This window comes from Chamaea fasciata, unplaced genomic scaffold, assembly GCF_029207755.1.
Source record: "Chamaea fasciata isolate MVZ Bird 193981 ecotype frontalis unplaced genomic scaffold, bChaFas1.0.hap1 SCAF_13, whole genome shotgun sequence".
In the NCBI taxonomy this organism is placed as follows: Eukaryota; Metazoa; Chordata; class Aves; order Passeriformes; family Sylviidae; genus Chamaea; species Chamaea fasciata.
In genome coordinates this window covers 6,320,301-6,336,590 of record NW_027094098.1, presented here as the reverse complement: position 1 = coordinate 6,336,590, position 16,290 = coordinate 6,320,301, and the positions used below count along the sequence as shown (strand labels likewise).

The 16,290-nt window shown below is 50.4% G+C and overlaps 1 protein-coding gene across 2 annotated transcripts; it reads right to left on the bottom strand.

Annotated features, from left to right (window-relative positions):
- Nucleotides 1-870: 870 nt before the first annotated feature.
- On the bottom strand, nucleotides 871-16,269 carry GLYCTK (glycerate kinase). Of its 2 annotated transcripts, none has more exons than XM_066195479.1 (5): nucleotides 16,183-16,269; nucleotides 7,370-7,766; nucleotides 6,854-7,005; nucleotides 4,848-5,023; nucleotides 871-4,232 (listed from the first exon to the last, which is right to left on the bottom strand). In XM_066195479.1, the coding sequence occupies exons 2-5, from the start codon at nucleotides 7,654-7,656 to the stop codon at nucleotides 3,327-3,329; spliced, it is 1,521 nt and encodes a 506-aa protein (XP_066051576.1). In that variant the 5' UTR covers nucleotides 7,657-7,766; nucleotides 16,183-16,269; the 3' UTR covers nucleotides 871-3,326. The 2 variants fall into 2 exon arrangements, with proteins under 2 accessions (XP_066051576.1, XP_066051575.1); XM_066195478.1 differs by lacking the exon at nucleotides 16,183-16,269 and adding an exon at nucleotides 8,762-9,297.
- Between the last annotated feature and the right edge of the window lie 21 nt (nucleotides 16,270-16,290).

Sequence of the window (16,290 nt, the reverse complement as noted above, 5' to 3'; positions counted from 1 at the left end):
CCCAGTGCCCCTGCCCATGTGTAGGGATATGGCCAGGGAGGTGCTGGCCATCTTCACCCAACTGACTCCATCCTGAAGGCTGGCTGGTATAGAAAGTTTTCTAATAAAAAGGGAAGGGACTGTGAGCGTCAAGTCCCAGTGGCTCTTATTGTCCTCACTCTCTCTGTGATTTCTCCTTAGGCACAAGCACCCCAGAGCCAGGGTGGCACGGAGCTGGTCCCAGCACAGCCCACACACAGGGGTTGCTCGGTGTGACCGCAGCCACACTCTGGTTTCTTCATTTGCTCAGCTTTACTCCCATGAGGCAAATATCCCATCCAGGACAGCACGGACAAGCTGCAAAGCCCCACTCAGCTGTGGTGACTCACTTGAGTTCCCAATGGGAAAGTCATTGCTCCTGCCAGACCCTGCCAGCCCAGAGGCAAATCATTACTAGGCAGGTAAGTGATGCTCTCATGTCTTAAGATTTGTGTTATTCCACAAATCCTGCTCAACCTGACCAGCGTGCTCCAAATGTATGTTGGCTCATGTGTGGGGCCTTTTGCCCTATTGTGGAGGGACTGAAGGTCAGAGGGAGCTGGCTTTGGGCTGGAGCAATAGCAGACAATTCCCTGCTGAGCACCATCCAGAGGAATAAGATGATGCTTTGTCTGTGAGGGCTGCGCATGCTCCAGTGCTCCTTTTGTCCCTAGGTAGAAGTTGCACAAGGTCCACCAAAGCAACCCCTTGGAAATGGAGCTTTGAGTTATCCAGGTAGAAGCATCAGTGAAGTATTTCTGTAGCCTGGGTGTTATTGCTGAACCTCCCCCTGGCCTGTTATCTCCTCATTAGGAAAGAAAGGACAAGAACAAAATCCATATATGGCTGCCAAGCAAAGGTAGATGGGAAATGCACTTCAAACAGCTCCATCCTTTCAATAAACCTTTTATTAGACGTCTCTCCTCCCCAACACACAGTCTTTAATAGTTATGAAAAGCCACCATTCAGGAAGCAAGGACACTGCTCGGGCTACCTGGGGTAGACATTTCCCAGAAGCCAGCCAACACTAGCCCAAGGTCCTCTGAAATTGACTGGGAGGCAGCACAAGCAACAACTCGGAGTCCAGGGTGGTGCTCAGCAATGTGGTGGAGCTGTGGGCAGGGGGTTATGGTGGCCCTGTGGCAGTGTGCCCAGGCTGGCACACTGGACCACTGCTGAAGTGACCCTTCTGCCAGGCACCCCAGCCCGAAACCGGAGTCACTCTGCATTCTGCTGGAGCAGAACGGTCCAGGGAGCATTCACCACGTTGTGGAGCCAGCTTTACCCAGTTATCCTGGCTGCAGCCCATACTTTTGGCTGTATCACTGCCTGTGTTACTGCCCCTGTGGAGCTGCCCTGCTGGGCATGGAGCAGGCGACCTGCCAGCGACCTCCGGAGAAAAACACACAGCACAAAGCAGCTTCTCCTGCACAACCACCCCCTGACATTATGGGGGCACAGCGAGCTCTATAACGCTTGGCAGATTTTTCCCAGCAGATCTCCGAGCTGTTTGCCAGTGTGAGCAAGTTCAGGCATGTTACAGAAGACCTTCAGACTCCGAGGACAAATGAGATGCGTGGATGAGTTTAAACCACCGGGCAAGACTGGGGTTTTGAAATTCCCAGGGTTGTGCCTTATTCTGAGCCTGGACTGTAGCCCAGAGTCCAGCTGCCAGCCTGGCATCGACACCAGGCCCCGTGATGGTCCTGCTGATATCCCTACTTGTTAGATACTGGCTTCAAAACCAAAAGAGGAGGTTTTGCATCCTCCTCAAAACCCCACCCTCCAATCCACCTTGAAGTGGGACGCAGAACTGTTCAGTGAGACACCACAGGGTGTTGGCACAACGGTGTGTTTATGTCACGAGATGAGATCAGCCACACAGAGTAGGTTGGTCTGTCTGGAAAGAGTCTGAGTCAAGCGTGTCCTATTACATTAGAGCTGGATTTTCAAAGGAGCTCAGCTCCCACTTAGGCTCTGTAACAAACAGACGGATATTCAAAAGGAGTTGGACGTGCTGGGTCGTACTGGCTGCTGAGCTGAAGTCCTTTGAATATCCAGCCAAACTGTTAGTGTGCCTGTTGCTGCAGGCAAAGCCCTCCTGAAATCCAGCCCCACTGTGAGCTCCATGTCCTAGGAAACCAAACTCATCTCTGCTCTCCCACATATCACACTGCAGTAGGTGACAAAAACGTGATAACCACCGCTGTCCTCGAGCATGTGGGGGTAGCAGTTCCCTGTCAGAGCACAGCTCTGGCAGATTTGCCCTTTGATCAGCTCAGCCGCATGGGTCAGGAGAGCTGAGCATGAAGGTTTCCTTGCCTTTTGTTCTGTGGAATTAGCAGAGTTAATCAGAATGACAGCGACTTCTGCCTCAGTGCAGAGGAAAGGTCAGTGGTTCAGGCTGGATGCACGACAGTTTTCTAGACAGTTGGAAAACAACACCATGAAAACTCATAGCATACATGCTGCTGGCACGGAGGCTCTCCCAACAGGGACCAGCGGGGAAGCTGTTACTGTGGAGTGGAGGGAAGGAGGCTGGAGGAGGACTCCACAGAGTCCAGCCAGACAGTGGCTTGTCACTGCATGTCATTCATCCCCATCCTTACACTGCACAGTGAAAATTTGTCATCCTCTATGTCACTGTGCACTGTTTATGTCACCCAGCCAGTATCAAGAACTTCTCTCTGCCGACATGCTTTTTAGCCACGCTCCTGGGTGTGCATCCTGCTGGGCTTGGGTCTTTGTCATCTCAGTACCCTGGTGTGGGAAGAGCTGTAAGGCACTGTGCTGGCATGTGGAGCGGGTGCTGGGTGTCCCCTTCCCATCACATCCCCTCAGCACCTCCATGCTTCAGTTAAGCAAGCCTTACTGTTACTGCTGTTACATCCTTCACTCATTGTAATTTGCTCCAGTGAACCCCTAAAACCCCGCTGCTGAGCTGCTCTTGAGCTGGGGGCACTGGAAGTGCAATAGTGCAGCAAGGGCTCTCTGTGGTAGCCCTGCCATGGCCTCAACTTCCCCACATCTCTTAAATTAACTATAGTTGAAGCAGTCACAAGTCTTAAATCCAGTTTCCTTGTCTGTAATGTGACCTCTTACCTTCCTCTGATCCCCCCAATTACAAGTGCTTGTTTTTGCTGTGGACATTCACTCATGTGTCTAATTAATGGATTCTTTCTGTCAAAGACACTGGCAGCCTTGACAGTGAGCCCTAATTTAAGTAGTTTGCATTTGTCCACAGCATTGGTGTTTTCATTTACTCCTGCTCCTAATTAAGTGCATCTGGATATCTGCAGAGGGAGCTCTCATGATCTCTCCATGGCTCTAATTAAAATGGTCTGGATGTCCATGACATTGGTGCCGGTCAAGCCTGTCACCAGCAGGTGATGCCCACCTTGGAACTGGCTGAAGAACGTGTAGGAGTCATTGTTCCTGAGAAAGGCCTCCACATCCAGGCCCTCCTGAAGTGCCTCAGCCACCAGCCCTGGACTGCAGAAGGCTCCTGCTGCCTCTGTTGGCCCATCCTGCCCATCTGTGCCCCCACTGAGGAAGAGGATCTCACACCTCCCTTGGGGGCTGCTGGCTCCTGTGGCCTGAGCCTTGTGCAGCCCCAGCCCCACATGCAGGGCCAGCTCCTGGTTTCTCCCTCCCTTGCCGGTTCCTTGGAGCTGGACTGTGGTTTCTCCACCAGCCAGGATGCAGACTGGGCTGTCAGGCCCTAATCCTCGCAGGGCCTGTAGAAACTCGTCCAGGTCCAAACCTGGGATCTGTAGCTCTGCTGCCAGCTGCAGGAGATTCCCCCTCAGCTCATCACTCAAGGGCCCTTTTCCGAGGCTGGCGAAGCCCAGGCAGACCAGCTGGATCAGCTGGCAGTACAGTGTGGCAACACGGCTGACTTCCCCCTGGACTGCTGCACTCAGGACCAGAGCTGCATAGCCCAGGCCCTCAGCCTGGCGTTTGGCCTCTTCCAAAGCCAGTGTGTTGGATCCAAGTATGATGTTGGAAACATGGGCGTAGTTTTCTGGAGCAGTGGGCTTGGTGGGAGAGCTGGAGAGGACCATTTCCACTGACTTGGGCAGGTCATGCAGCAGGTTGTATTTGGTGAGTATCTGAAGGCAGTCTTGGACACTGTGGGAGCTGGGAGCAGTGGGCCCACTTGCTATGATGTCCAGGGGGTCACCTATCACATCAGACAGGATGAGACTCACCACCTATGGAAAGAAATGCCCACAGATTATTGCAGGAGGCAAAGACAGGTGACCACAAAAGAACTCTGGCATAAGCACTGCTCTGAGAGCAATCCCCACATCAAAGCAGATGGAAACAGGGTAGGTCTTTGCCCATTTTTATTTTATGGACCTGTGAGTGTCACTTTCCCCTTCTCAAACCCACAGATTTACAGCCCCCTTTGAAGGTGGACTGTCATGTTGGAAGATGGAACCTGTGACACTGCACTTGTCAGGCCCACCCTACCGTGGGTTCAGCAATGGCACATGCTGAGAACAGCCCCCAGGGGAGCCAAGGGTGAGAGCCAGCCTTGAAAGCACTGTGCTGAAGCACCAACACTTGGAAGTGCCTGCTGGGTGTGGGCTGGGGTCTGCAGAGTGTCATGATGGGATGGCTGATGTTTCCCAAGTCTGAATTCCCACTTTTCCATCTCTGTCTCCCTGAGAGTTTTGGTCCTCAGTGAAATCTCAGCCAGAGAGCCCCAAAACAGTGTGTGAAGTTGTTCAGTCAGTATGGAAAAAACCTTGCAAGTTGATTAAGCCTCTATTTTGAGGGTAGATGGGTGATCTCTGGGCAAACAGGGGCTTTCCCTTGGTTACCTGTGCAGGATGGGCCAGCTGGGCCAGCCCTCCACCCTTCAGCATGGACAGAGTCTTCCGGACAATGTTCAGCTCCTGTATGGCAGCTCCTCGGGAAGCCAGCATCTTTGTGAGCTTCTCCTTCTCCTTGAGGACGATGGGAGGGATGGGGGCAGGCAGTAGGGCTGATCCACCTCCTAGGATGCAGAAGAGATGGCAAGGACATCAGGATAGCAGGAAAAGGAGGATGAAGGAGAGGAGAGCAAGGCTTTAGCCTTTTCTCTTCCCTCACCAGTGTCTGGAGGGAAGGCAGAGGTGATTGGGGACCTAAGCTAACACCTCTGGAGAATTCAGTCTTCTTCAACAATGGGCTTTAATCAGCGCTGCCCTGAACTTTCTGCAGTCAGCTACACTTCACTGAGGCAGTGTGAGCCTGGCTGGATGGGGGCACCGCAAGCCTGCAGTGGGGTGGGGATGACAGAAAAGGGACAGCAACTACCTTCACCTCTGTGCTGGGCTACAAGTGCATCCTCACACTGATACTCGAGGGTTATGTGGATGGGTGAGCAGGGAGCATGGCCTCCACAACTCACACAGCGTCAGTGCTGTGTACGTGTGGACGCTGCCTGCTTTGGTGGCTCCGTTTATTCAGGATAGCGTGTAAAAACACTGGCTAGGGATGCAGCAAGACTGGAAGCGGCTGAACTGCACTCATCCAGGCCTGGGAAGGAAAGAAAACGGGGGAGAGTAATGCAGAGGACAAAGAACACCCTGAGTCCAGGGTGATAGCTTCACTGATGAGAATTCTGTCTGATACAAGCAGGCATTGGAAATGTGGAAAAGAAGGCAAGGTTCTAATGGAAAAGTGGAATGGATGGAAAATCCAGAGGAGAAAAGAGCAAGGTCTGTGCAGAGAATGAACATGCACAGAAGTACAGCTGAATGCTACTGTCAAAATGCAAAGCCTGCTCAGAGGTTTGAGACAAATCAGCATCAATAAAACATGATGAGCAAGAAAAACAAATGCAAATGCCTGTGTTTCAGTCAATAGCCAGGGATCTAGCTGAGAGGCAGGAGCAGTTGGGGACCGGCTGCTGTGTGGGAGTGCACATGCATAGGGAGTCACAGCCACAGGGAGATCCTGTACAGGCTCCCTGAAGGGCTGAGGAGTCTCTTGGAGAACCCTGTAGCCAAAAGACAGGAGGAAGCCCAGGGGAATCCCCAGAAAGCACAGCTAGCTTCCAGTCACTTGGGTGTTTGCCTAATGGCACTGCTCTCTGTGTACCGGATCAGGCTTCAGCATGCACAGAGGAATAAACACAGAGCAGAGGAGACCACAGCCTTTCTGCAGAGCTGCTCCAAGCCCCTGCATGCTTTTGCCCTGCGACACGCATTGGGCTCAGGATGAGCTGATGTCGCTGCATCCCTCTGATGCATCTTCTTACACAGTCCTGGATCTGGGGACAGTCTGGGGGGCACTAGCCAGGCCCTGGGGGTGTATAGGGCTGCCCCTGCAAGGCATGCAGCAGTGTGATACCTGGAGGCCTCATTTCCACTAGCTGGGAAGGAGCTAGTGACCCTGGGAAAGGTCAGTCCCAAGTCTCAGCTTTCAGACTCACACTCCTGCACAAATGCAGAGAATGCAAGTCTACCAAGTGCTTGCTTCTCCAAGTTTGCATCCCCAAATGTAAGGAGGAGGCAGGGAGAAAGTGTCTCCTTGCCAAGACGTGAGAACAGCTGGGCTGTGCCCAGAGGTGCCGCTTCACTGTGGTAGCACAACTGCCTGTGCAGCTCAGCCTCTTTTCAATGCTCTGAGGCAGCGTGTCCACTGCAGCAGCAGGAAGCCCTGTGCTCTCTCTTGCTGCATCCCTGGAGAAAGGATGGCAGAAAGGAAAGGAAAAATCAGAGGTGCAAGTGTGCATGCTGAAGGGGCTGGCACAGCACAGCACTCCCTTGCTGCATGTCCAGGGCTGGGCAGGAAGCTGGGGGCCCTCAGAAAATCCCATTCCCTGGGATCCCCACACTACCTGAGATGAGCACAAGGAGCAGGTCATCGGCAGTCAGACCCTCAGCCAGTTCCAGGATGGCAACTGCTCCCTTCAGAGCCTCTTCATCTGGGAGGTTGTTCTTGGCACCTTCGATGACCTGGATTTTGCTGTGTGGCTTCAGCAGCATCTCCCTGTTGAGGTAAGAGGCAATTGCACCACGGATCTGTGCATCGACACAGGCAGCCAGGCTGTCACCTGCAAGTGCCTAGTGTACCAGTGGCACACAGTGAGTGACCAGGACAGGCAGGTGGCCGTTGCTGAGTGTCTCCTCTCCACAGCTGGAGAGTCAGCACATCCAGCACAAGAGGTGGGCTGTGTCACTGGTGTCACTAGGATGTGATGGTGGTTGAAGATGAGAGCGGTGGGGTGGATGGGGTGGGCAACAGAGCAAGGGCAGCTCCAAAGGACTTGAGGTGTTCACAGCAACATCCCACAGAGGACAAATCTGGCAGCCTACACCCCTGCTCCCCAAAGTTGTCCAGAAACAGTCCTTACTGCATTCCTGCTCGCTGCAGGCTCTCCTGGATCCCTAGTGGCACATTGATAATCCCCCGAGTGAGGTGGTCTCCCAGGATCTCTTCTGCTGCTGCGGCCATCCCCAGCACAGCTTTTCCAAAACCCACCAGGTACAGGTCCCTCTTCACTGGAAAGGCCTGGCCCTTCACCAGCAGCTGAGGGCACCCATTTCCCTGGAGCTTCAGAGCCCTCTTCAGCATGGGGGCCGGGCGGACGGTGCCCACAGCACCACGGAACAGGGACAGTGCGTGCTCACGGAGGGACATGGTGCACAGGCTGGCGGGGCTGAGCCACTCTGCGTTGTGGGGTGGGCTTGTACACTCTCTGCCAGCACTGCCAAGGGCCTCGAGGGCTGAAACAGCCAGCAGCCTCTGATCTGCAAGGGAAAGTGAACATTTTCGCTAGTAGAAGAGACAGAACTGTCACAGAAAGAACAGAGAGGTCAAAACATGAACCGTGAAAGTCTAGCTCCTGTTCTCCCTAGATTAAGGTGCCATACGAGCAGCATTTTCTAATTTTTCCCCCAGGCAGGAAGAAGGGAAGGACAGTGTCACATTCTGTCAGCTTGTGATTCCCCTGCAATCTCATCACCTCCTGCAGGGAAGGTGAGCTCTGCCAGCCAGCTTCTCCATCACTGTAAATTTGCCACTGGCAAGCCATCATTTCTATTTGCTTAGTGTTTGACACCTTTCCAAACTGTGGAAGCTGCTCTCTGTCCTGGAGAGAGCAGGGCATCTGAGTGGAACAGCTTTTCGCTACGTTAACTCCCTTCCTCATGCTAGCCAAATGCTGATCTCATCCTCTGGCTGTGCATTGCCCCATGTGCCCCCTGCAGCATCAGACACGGACTGAGGAGAAACAACAGCTTTGCTGGCTGCCTCATCCCTTGCTGCCGGTGGTCACAGAGGGACCAGTAATGAGGATTCCTCACCAAACAGCAAATTAACACAAGGCTTCATCTACCTTTCTCTTTTAGTCCTCATTATCCATTAAAATCACATTTAGAGCCCAAATAAGACTTCATATCCAGGCAAAGTTGCCAGCCGTGTCTGTGAAAGCCCATTTGAGCTGCTCTCCACTGAGCATTAGCATTATATGCAACAGATCTGTGCATGGACCAAAAGATCTCAGGTGCTCAAGGGCAGATACTTGTCTTGACAGAGGAAAGGTGGCCCCTGCCAGCACACACACATCTATTCCCTCCCAGCATTTATCCTTCTTTCTGTTAACTGGCAGCAAGTTCACTGCTGGTTTCTGAGGATAAAAGATCCTTGTGATCTGCATCTCTCCTGCTCATGGCATTTAAGGCAGGGTGCCAGGAGGCTGAAGCAGCCAGGGTAACACACTTGATCACAGACGCATTGAAATTACCTGAGAGAGTTAATCCTCTGTCTAGTAGGTGGATGTGTTTTGTGCAAGGGCTTCTTTTAGGAGAGCTCAGGAGTCCAGAGGTCTCTTTGTCCTGACACTCCCACAGCATTGCAAGGTGTTAATCATTAAGCTGGACAAGCTTTTCAACAGCTCCTCTGGGTCTAAATCTGCCTTATTTTGCTGCAGGGACCCAAAGGATCTACACAAAAAACGTCTACACACCTTCTCAGACACTGAAACTTGGGCACACTCTGAAGTCTTGGGACAAGGGACCTGTAGGTAAGGCTATGCGGAGAATCAAAGGCTTGTCAGAGAAAGAACCCTGAGAATCACTGAAGTGGGAAAAGACCCTTAAGAACAAGGCTAACAGTAAATGATTCATTGCTTAGGAGAACAGATTTTAAAGCCAAAAGCCAACGCAGATGAACTACCTAAATGTAGTCCCTTTAGGTGCTGGTCAGAAGGACTGACACTTTTCAACCATGAAGAAACAGGAGAACAAAGGACAGAGTGCCCTGACCACTTTGTTACTAGACTCTTAAACTTCATGGCAGCTGATGGTGCCAGCAGTTCAAACCACTGACCCCACTTCAATGAGGGCCAGAGTAACTGTTCTGACTGCAGTGAAGTCAGCTGTGCACCTCTCAGGAACTGAGATAAGCATCTCTGCTCCCAGCAGGTCTCTGATTCACCTGTGGGCACGGTGCAATCTGAGGAAGGTGCTACAAAGCAGAGGTGCAGCACACCCCAGGTCACTCTGAGCTGCAATACAGGGTTTGCAGGAATGGCTGGAGAAGAAAAGCTTAAAGGGAGCCAGGGGAGTTTAAGAAAATAAAGTTCAAAGTTTTTAACAGGCTTTGTCTCTGCCCTGATGTTTCTGTGCACGGCTGTCCCTGAAGCCCGGGGAAATTGAGCACAACCAGACCTGCAACCGTGGCTCCTGTCACACGTGCCCTCCTGGCAGCCCCGTTCAGCTCCAGCTCCAGACACGACACAGCAGGCACGAGTTCTTTAAAAGCAATCCTTCCTACTGGAGGTGGAAAAACTAAATGCCAGCTTAATTCATCTGGCACTTGTGTACATATTGCTAATGCTTACTCTGGAAAGCATTTCAGTACAAAAGCAGGCATGTAATCTGTTTTCTGCACTCTGAACTCAGATTATATTTTAACCATCGAGGCCTGATTCAGAGTCTGTGAAAGTCAGCAAGCGCCGTTCTATTGCATCTCAGGATTTTGGGGTCCGCTGCCTGACACTGATCTCAGAGCGCAGGTGTAAAGGTAGAGTAAATACAGTGTAAAACCCCCTTGCAGTCAGAGGTTATCCAACTTTATACCAGTGCAACAGAGAGCTGAATTTGGCACAGATCCATCTGCTTTGGATATCTCAGTGTGTGACTCTGCTCCTCGTCAGCTCTGATTAGACACACAAGCTCACTGGAGGCTCCCCTTGGAATGGGGGTGCTGCTAATGATACCACAAATCTGTTTTTATGTAGTTTATTTATACAGTCTCAGGCACTGGGTACTAAATGTCATCAGGGAACAGCTATAAATCAGTGCTATGAAATCCACTGTAGATATTAACAAAAAATAAAACTCCTACTCATTTTACGAAGGCTTTAAAAACAAGATCAAGAGAACTGAATATCACCCCAAAACACAAGGAGTGGTGGAAAGAAAAATAACCCAAATGGCAGCTCTCAGGCTCCCTCCCCAGATGGTGGGTTTAGAAGTGGTGTAATTGCCTGTTAACTGCTACATATTGCTTGCACGAGGGGAAATTACACCCTCACATCCCTGCGTTTTCCTCTTCCCACTGCTGGCTGTGAGGAATCTGGGCTGGGAGAAGGGGCTGATGATGTGACTCATATTACTTCATGCACTAATCTTAGTTTCCCAATTTCTCAGGAAAATCGCTTAGGGATGAATGAGCCCTCTTCTATATTGATATGAGGTGACAAGCCGTAGGCACAAGTGAGGTTCAGGTGTCACACCTTCCCTTTGTCCCTGGTTGGGATAATTTGGAGTTGGGATATAGACAGTCTTTTGAAAAGTTTCTTGTAAGTTTGCACTAAGCTTAGGATGAAAATGATGCTAAGAATTGCCTGTTCCAAGGAGAGCTGGAGGATTGTAAGGGGTTTAGACTAATCCCCTTTAAATGAAAACTTCCTCGGCTTTCATTCATTTCAATCTATGCACTTATAATAATCTACACACACCATTATAAGTCCTTTCTTCAGAGGGCTTCTCCTAAGCCTGTAGAAATTTCCACTGTTAGATCTCACACCAAAAAGCAGCAAAACCCCAGTCTCCCATTTTCACCTTCTCTGGGAAAGAGGGAGGGGAAGGAGCTGGACTGTGATAAAATACAGGCAAAATGCTCGTTTGCATTACCTTTCATTAACTTTTTAATTAAAGCAATTCTGCAGGCAAGGACCCAAAGTCAGAGGGAGACAGAAACAATCCAGCAGTAGGGGCAGAAATGTGGTAAAGCTGCCAAGTAAATTAGATGGTGGCAAGAGACCAAAAGCATGGACATAGCAGGGCAGAGTCTGAGCCATAAACTTGGAGGCACACTGGGGAAGAAAACAGTGAACAAATGAGCTGCCCATGCCCATGGAGTGAGAAAAGTGAACCAGCACCTCACTCCATGGCAGGTACTTGGAAACTAGAAAAATATTCCTTTCTAGGGACAAGTCTGCCATCACTGGGCAGAGCTGAGCTGTTCCTGGTGCTGTGGTTGGAGGTTTGTTCAAGGATTTGCATCTGGGGCTTGTGGTTTTTTCTGAAGTCGGGGCAATTGAGCTTGTTGCAGGCCAACCCAACCACACACACATCCTGAGCGTTTCAGGTGCTGCTAGATCAGAGGATACTGTGCCAGAATGTCTGATTTAACTGAGAACTCCAGGGACCTAAGTTACTTTATCTTCAGTGCTGTCAGGATGCCTCTGGATTTCCTCCAGGACTGGTGGCTGGCCCACCTTGTACAGGGTCAACTTCAAAATCCCTGAGGGGCTGGGAAAATATTTGAGATGGCACTAGATCAAACCCCAGTTGTTCGAGGATAATTTTGAGCTCAAGTTCTGAGAGACAGATTACAGTAGTAAACTCCCAGACACAGTAAGTTTTAGCAGTGTCTCCTGCTCCTCGTTTTTCTTGCTGCGCGGCTTTTTTCTGGCCTCTCGGCATGTAAATTACTGACAGACTCACCAAGGCTCCCTGCTTCCACTTCTCCTGCATCACCAGGGGAATTTACCTGTGCAATACAGAGTGGAGATTTTACTGCCTTAAACTCCCCAGTTCCCACTTACTGGCACATCTCCTCTATCATTTGATATATCAACTTTAATTTGCCTGCTGAGCCCTGCTCAAACCCGAGCTTGCTGCTCCACGTGGTCCCAAAAGCATTATAAGAAATTTTTCCAGGAGATGCACTGAACCCAGGAGGGAAACAACGCAGTGAAGGCTTGTTCCAAGTGACTATTCTGGGAGGATTAGATGGGGGATTTTTCAAGACTAATCTCTTTAAATGAAAATTTCAGAATTTGATTAATTTTTTAATCTGCACATGGATTTGCATAAAATTACTGCACTGCCTCATTCACACTTGGCGAAAGAGAAAATGTCTGCAGCAAGGATGGGCAGCTGTGAAGAGCCTAGTGCATGGGAGGGTGTGCAGGGTCAGGGTGAGGGGCCTTTGCCCCCTCTCACTGCAGTGCTCCTGCATCCCTACGTGGGGAAAAAGGATGAGGGTGGTCAGCAGCAGTAGGATGAGACCAGAGGGTTTGTCAGGCAGGCAAAGGGAGAAAATAGGATGAAGCCTGGATACCTTTAAGAATATGCTGAGCTTTGGGAAACCCACGAGTCCTAGTTTCCAGTACGTGGCTTTCTGTATGTTGCTTGGAAAAGAAATATGTTGCTCTCCTGACTGATTTACTCACCAGGAAAGTATCAACAGGGTCTCTTTGCCTTTGATGGGGAATGTGGCTTAAGGCCAAACACAGAGAAGATAAGTGTTCTATTCAGCATTTTATATATATAGATCAGTATCATTAACAACAAAAAAAATTAACTGGATTTGACACATGCATCTTACTAGTTTTTCTAGGTCACACTTGTTCACTCCCTATATACCTTTTGGAAATTATTTTTCCACGCTCGGGGGATTGCAAGGAAGAAAAACTTTTCACTAAAAATTCTTCTGTAGCTCAATACAGAACACTACTACCCTGAAGCCAAGCCCATGCCAAGTCTACTTCCTTTCATGCTGTAATTTCTCAAACTCCCTATTCTGAGTCAACTTGCCATCAAAGATGAGAGTCATTTAAAATACAGGGAAAGATCACAGTATTCTAGAGAAGATGAAAAGCTGCAAGGCTTGAGGACTGGAATAGTAGAAAGGGGTTGAAATTCAGTGCTGTGAAATACAAGGTCATGGTCTTTGGGATTAATAGCAGAAAATTATGAGCTCCTCAGCTGGAAATAACATAAGAGGAGAAAGAGCCAGGAATCTTAATCAGTCACAGGATGACAATTACAGCTGCCCTCTGGGCTGAGACAAGAGGCTGTGGGGAATGTGGAAAACAGCAGATGTGAACTGCCTGGACTTTGCTGAGGTTTTTGACATCACTCCTGTGAGCAGGCTGGAGGGTGGGCTGGGCAATCACAGCCAGCCCTGCTGGAAACCAGTGTGACCACTGGGCTCAGAGGGCAGAAAGCAGTGGCTCAGGGTCCAGCTGACAGCTGGTAATCAACAGGGACTCTGCTGGGGTTTGTGTGACCCCATGGCTTCATTAGTGACCGGGAGAGTAGCACAGAGTGCTTAATGTGGGGGGAACTGCTGATGGAGGCACCTTCCAGAGGAACTGTGATAAACTCAAGGTCAGGGCCCACACAAACCTCAGGGCACTCAGCAGGGAGAAATGTGAATTTTTGCTGCTGAGCAAGCACAAGTCCCTGTATTGTGCAGGTTCCCGTGGTATCTAATACAGAAATGCATAGGTAGAATAACTGCATTTGATCAATATTACTCAAGCAGCAATTAAACGTTTTTTCCATTAACTAATTTTGCAGGGGCATTATCCATAATTCCTACTTAATATGACATTTTTCTAGGAGATCCAATTATCCTGCCAGCTAAATTCCAGCTTGGTATAAACTGACAAACTAAGTTCCAGCGATTAGGAAGAAAGGCAGAAGAATAAAAAGGAAGTGACAAAATATCAAATCAACAACCCACGGTGTTATACAACTCTAAAACTTAGCTAAGTATTGTAGGTGTTTTGAAGTAAATTGTCTTATGATGTTATTGGTGAGTCACCTCTGGGGCCCGCAGGAGATAATCCAGGCTTTGATCCTGCAATTTAGAGTGTGCAGGAGGCATGACATTCGGAGCTTTTCTAAAACCTCTCATCACATGAAAATCACTGGAGGGTTTTGAACTGGCCTAACAAAGGGGCAGCTGACCCCGAGACCCTCAGGAGGAATGAGGGCATGTTTTGGTATCCCTGGACTCCAGAGCAAAAGTCTTGACTTTGTTTCAAAGTAAAAAAGGTAAATCATTCCGAGGAGCCAATCCCACCACAGCATGAAAGGATGGCTGAGATCTCTAAACATGTAACAGGGAGCTCCAGCGAGCAAACAGCAAGGGCAGGGACTCTGAGAAAAGAAATACTTAACTAAATCAGACATGCACACAAAATAATTCAGCCCATTTTAAGGACGTGCAGAGCTTTAGCAGTCTCTGGACTTGCTGAGGTTTGACCACAGGAGGGCAACAGGATCCAAAAGCAAAATCAAGCTATTCTGGACACTGAAAGGAAATGCAATTAACATTCAGGAAGGCATCTACAGCTGATTTTTTTTCTTTTGATTGTGAGTTTCTGCAGGACCTAAGTGACAGGATCTGCTAGTTTCTAATTTTAAAATAGCAGAAAACTTAGTGGGGTGATATTCTCACAGCTACTTTTATACTACAAGAGCAGCTTTTTAAGGTAAGAAATACACAAAAACATGCACACTGAGTCTGTCATCTAAGAAATACACAAAAACATGCACACTGAGCCTGTCATCAGGATTTGTGATAGAAAAAAGCAGTTACAAGGTGTGTGTACTGGAGCAGCATCCTCAAAACACAAAAGGTGTTTCTCATAGGCTTAAGTGTTTGCTGCCCACCTTTGCCTGAGAGCTTGTGTGGTGCAGAAGCACAGTGCTACAGCTGTGGTGTCGCTGTTGTTGCCAACAAGTTTTTAGAGGAATAAAAATTACTGGGAAATAAAAATGTGCAATAGCTGAGCTGGACTGCAAGTAGGAAGGGAAGGGTAAGGAAGTCATCAGAGTGTATTTCAGAGGAGGGGGAGCTGACTGATGCTCCCTGGTCACGCTGGACTGCCCAGAGGCTGTTCCTGCCCGGCTCTGCCAAGATGCTGGCACAGCACATGCACCCCATAAACGATTTCACAGAAGCACAGAATCAACTGTGTTGGAGAAGAACCCTGAGACATCGAGGCCAACCTATGACCCAACACTGCGTCACCCAGACCACGGCACTGAGTGCTACAGCCAGCCCTTCCCTGAACACCGCCAGCGACAGCGACTCCACATCTCCCTGGGCAGCCCATTCCAATGTCTGACCACCCTTTCTGTGAAGAAATTCTTCCTGATGTCCAACCTAAACCTCCCCTGGCAGAGCTGAGGCTGCATCCTCTTGTCCTGTCAGTGGTTAGCTGGCCAAGTCCCACCTGGCTACAACCTCCTTTCGAGGAGTTGTAGAGGGTGTTAAGGTCACCCCGAACCTCCTTTTCTCCAGGGTAAAATACCCGCAGCTGTCTCAGCAGCTCCTCACATGACTTGTGCTCCAGACCTTTCCCTAGCCCTGCTGCCCTCCTTTGGACCTGCTCCAGTATTTCAATATCCTTCCTGAACTGAGGGGCCCAGAACTGGACACGGCACTCCAAGTGCGGCCTCGCCAGTGCCCAGTACCAGGAGACAGACAGTGTCCTGGCCCTGCAGGCCACGCTATTGCTGATACAGGCCAGGTGCCTCTTGGCCACCCGGGCGCGCCTGGGCTCATGTTCAGCCGGCTGCCGACCAGACCATTTCTCCCTAGTTTCCACTGGAAACGCCGAAAAACGCCTTAAATCGACATAAAATGGGGAATATCCCGCGGAGTGAGGCGGTCCCGGGGCTCCCGCGGCCCCTCACGGCCCGGAGCAGAGCGAGGGCGGCCGCCCCACCTGGTACCGGAAGTGACGCATCCCGCCCGCGCGAAGCTATTCCCCGCTCTACGGGATGACGTCATGCCCTCAACTCAGCCCCTCCACCCCTCAATAGGCACAGACGGGCGGGTGGGTAGTGAACTGGCAATGACCTCCGGCCCCGCCACAGCCGCCCGGCCCTGCCCTGCGCCGCCCCTTCCCACCTCGGGCCCCGGGAGCGGCCGGGACGGTGACAGCCACTGACAATCACGGCGGGCCGGGAGCGCGCGGGCCTTCCTGCCATTCCTGCCACACTCTACATGGCCGCCGGA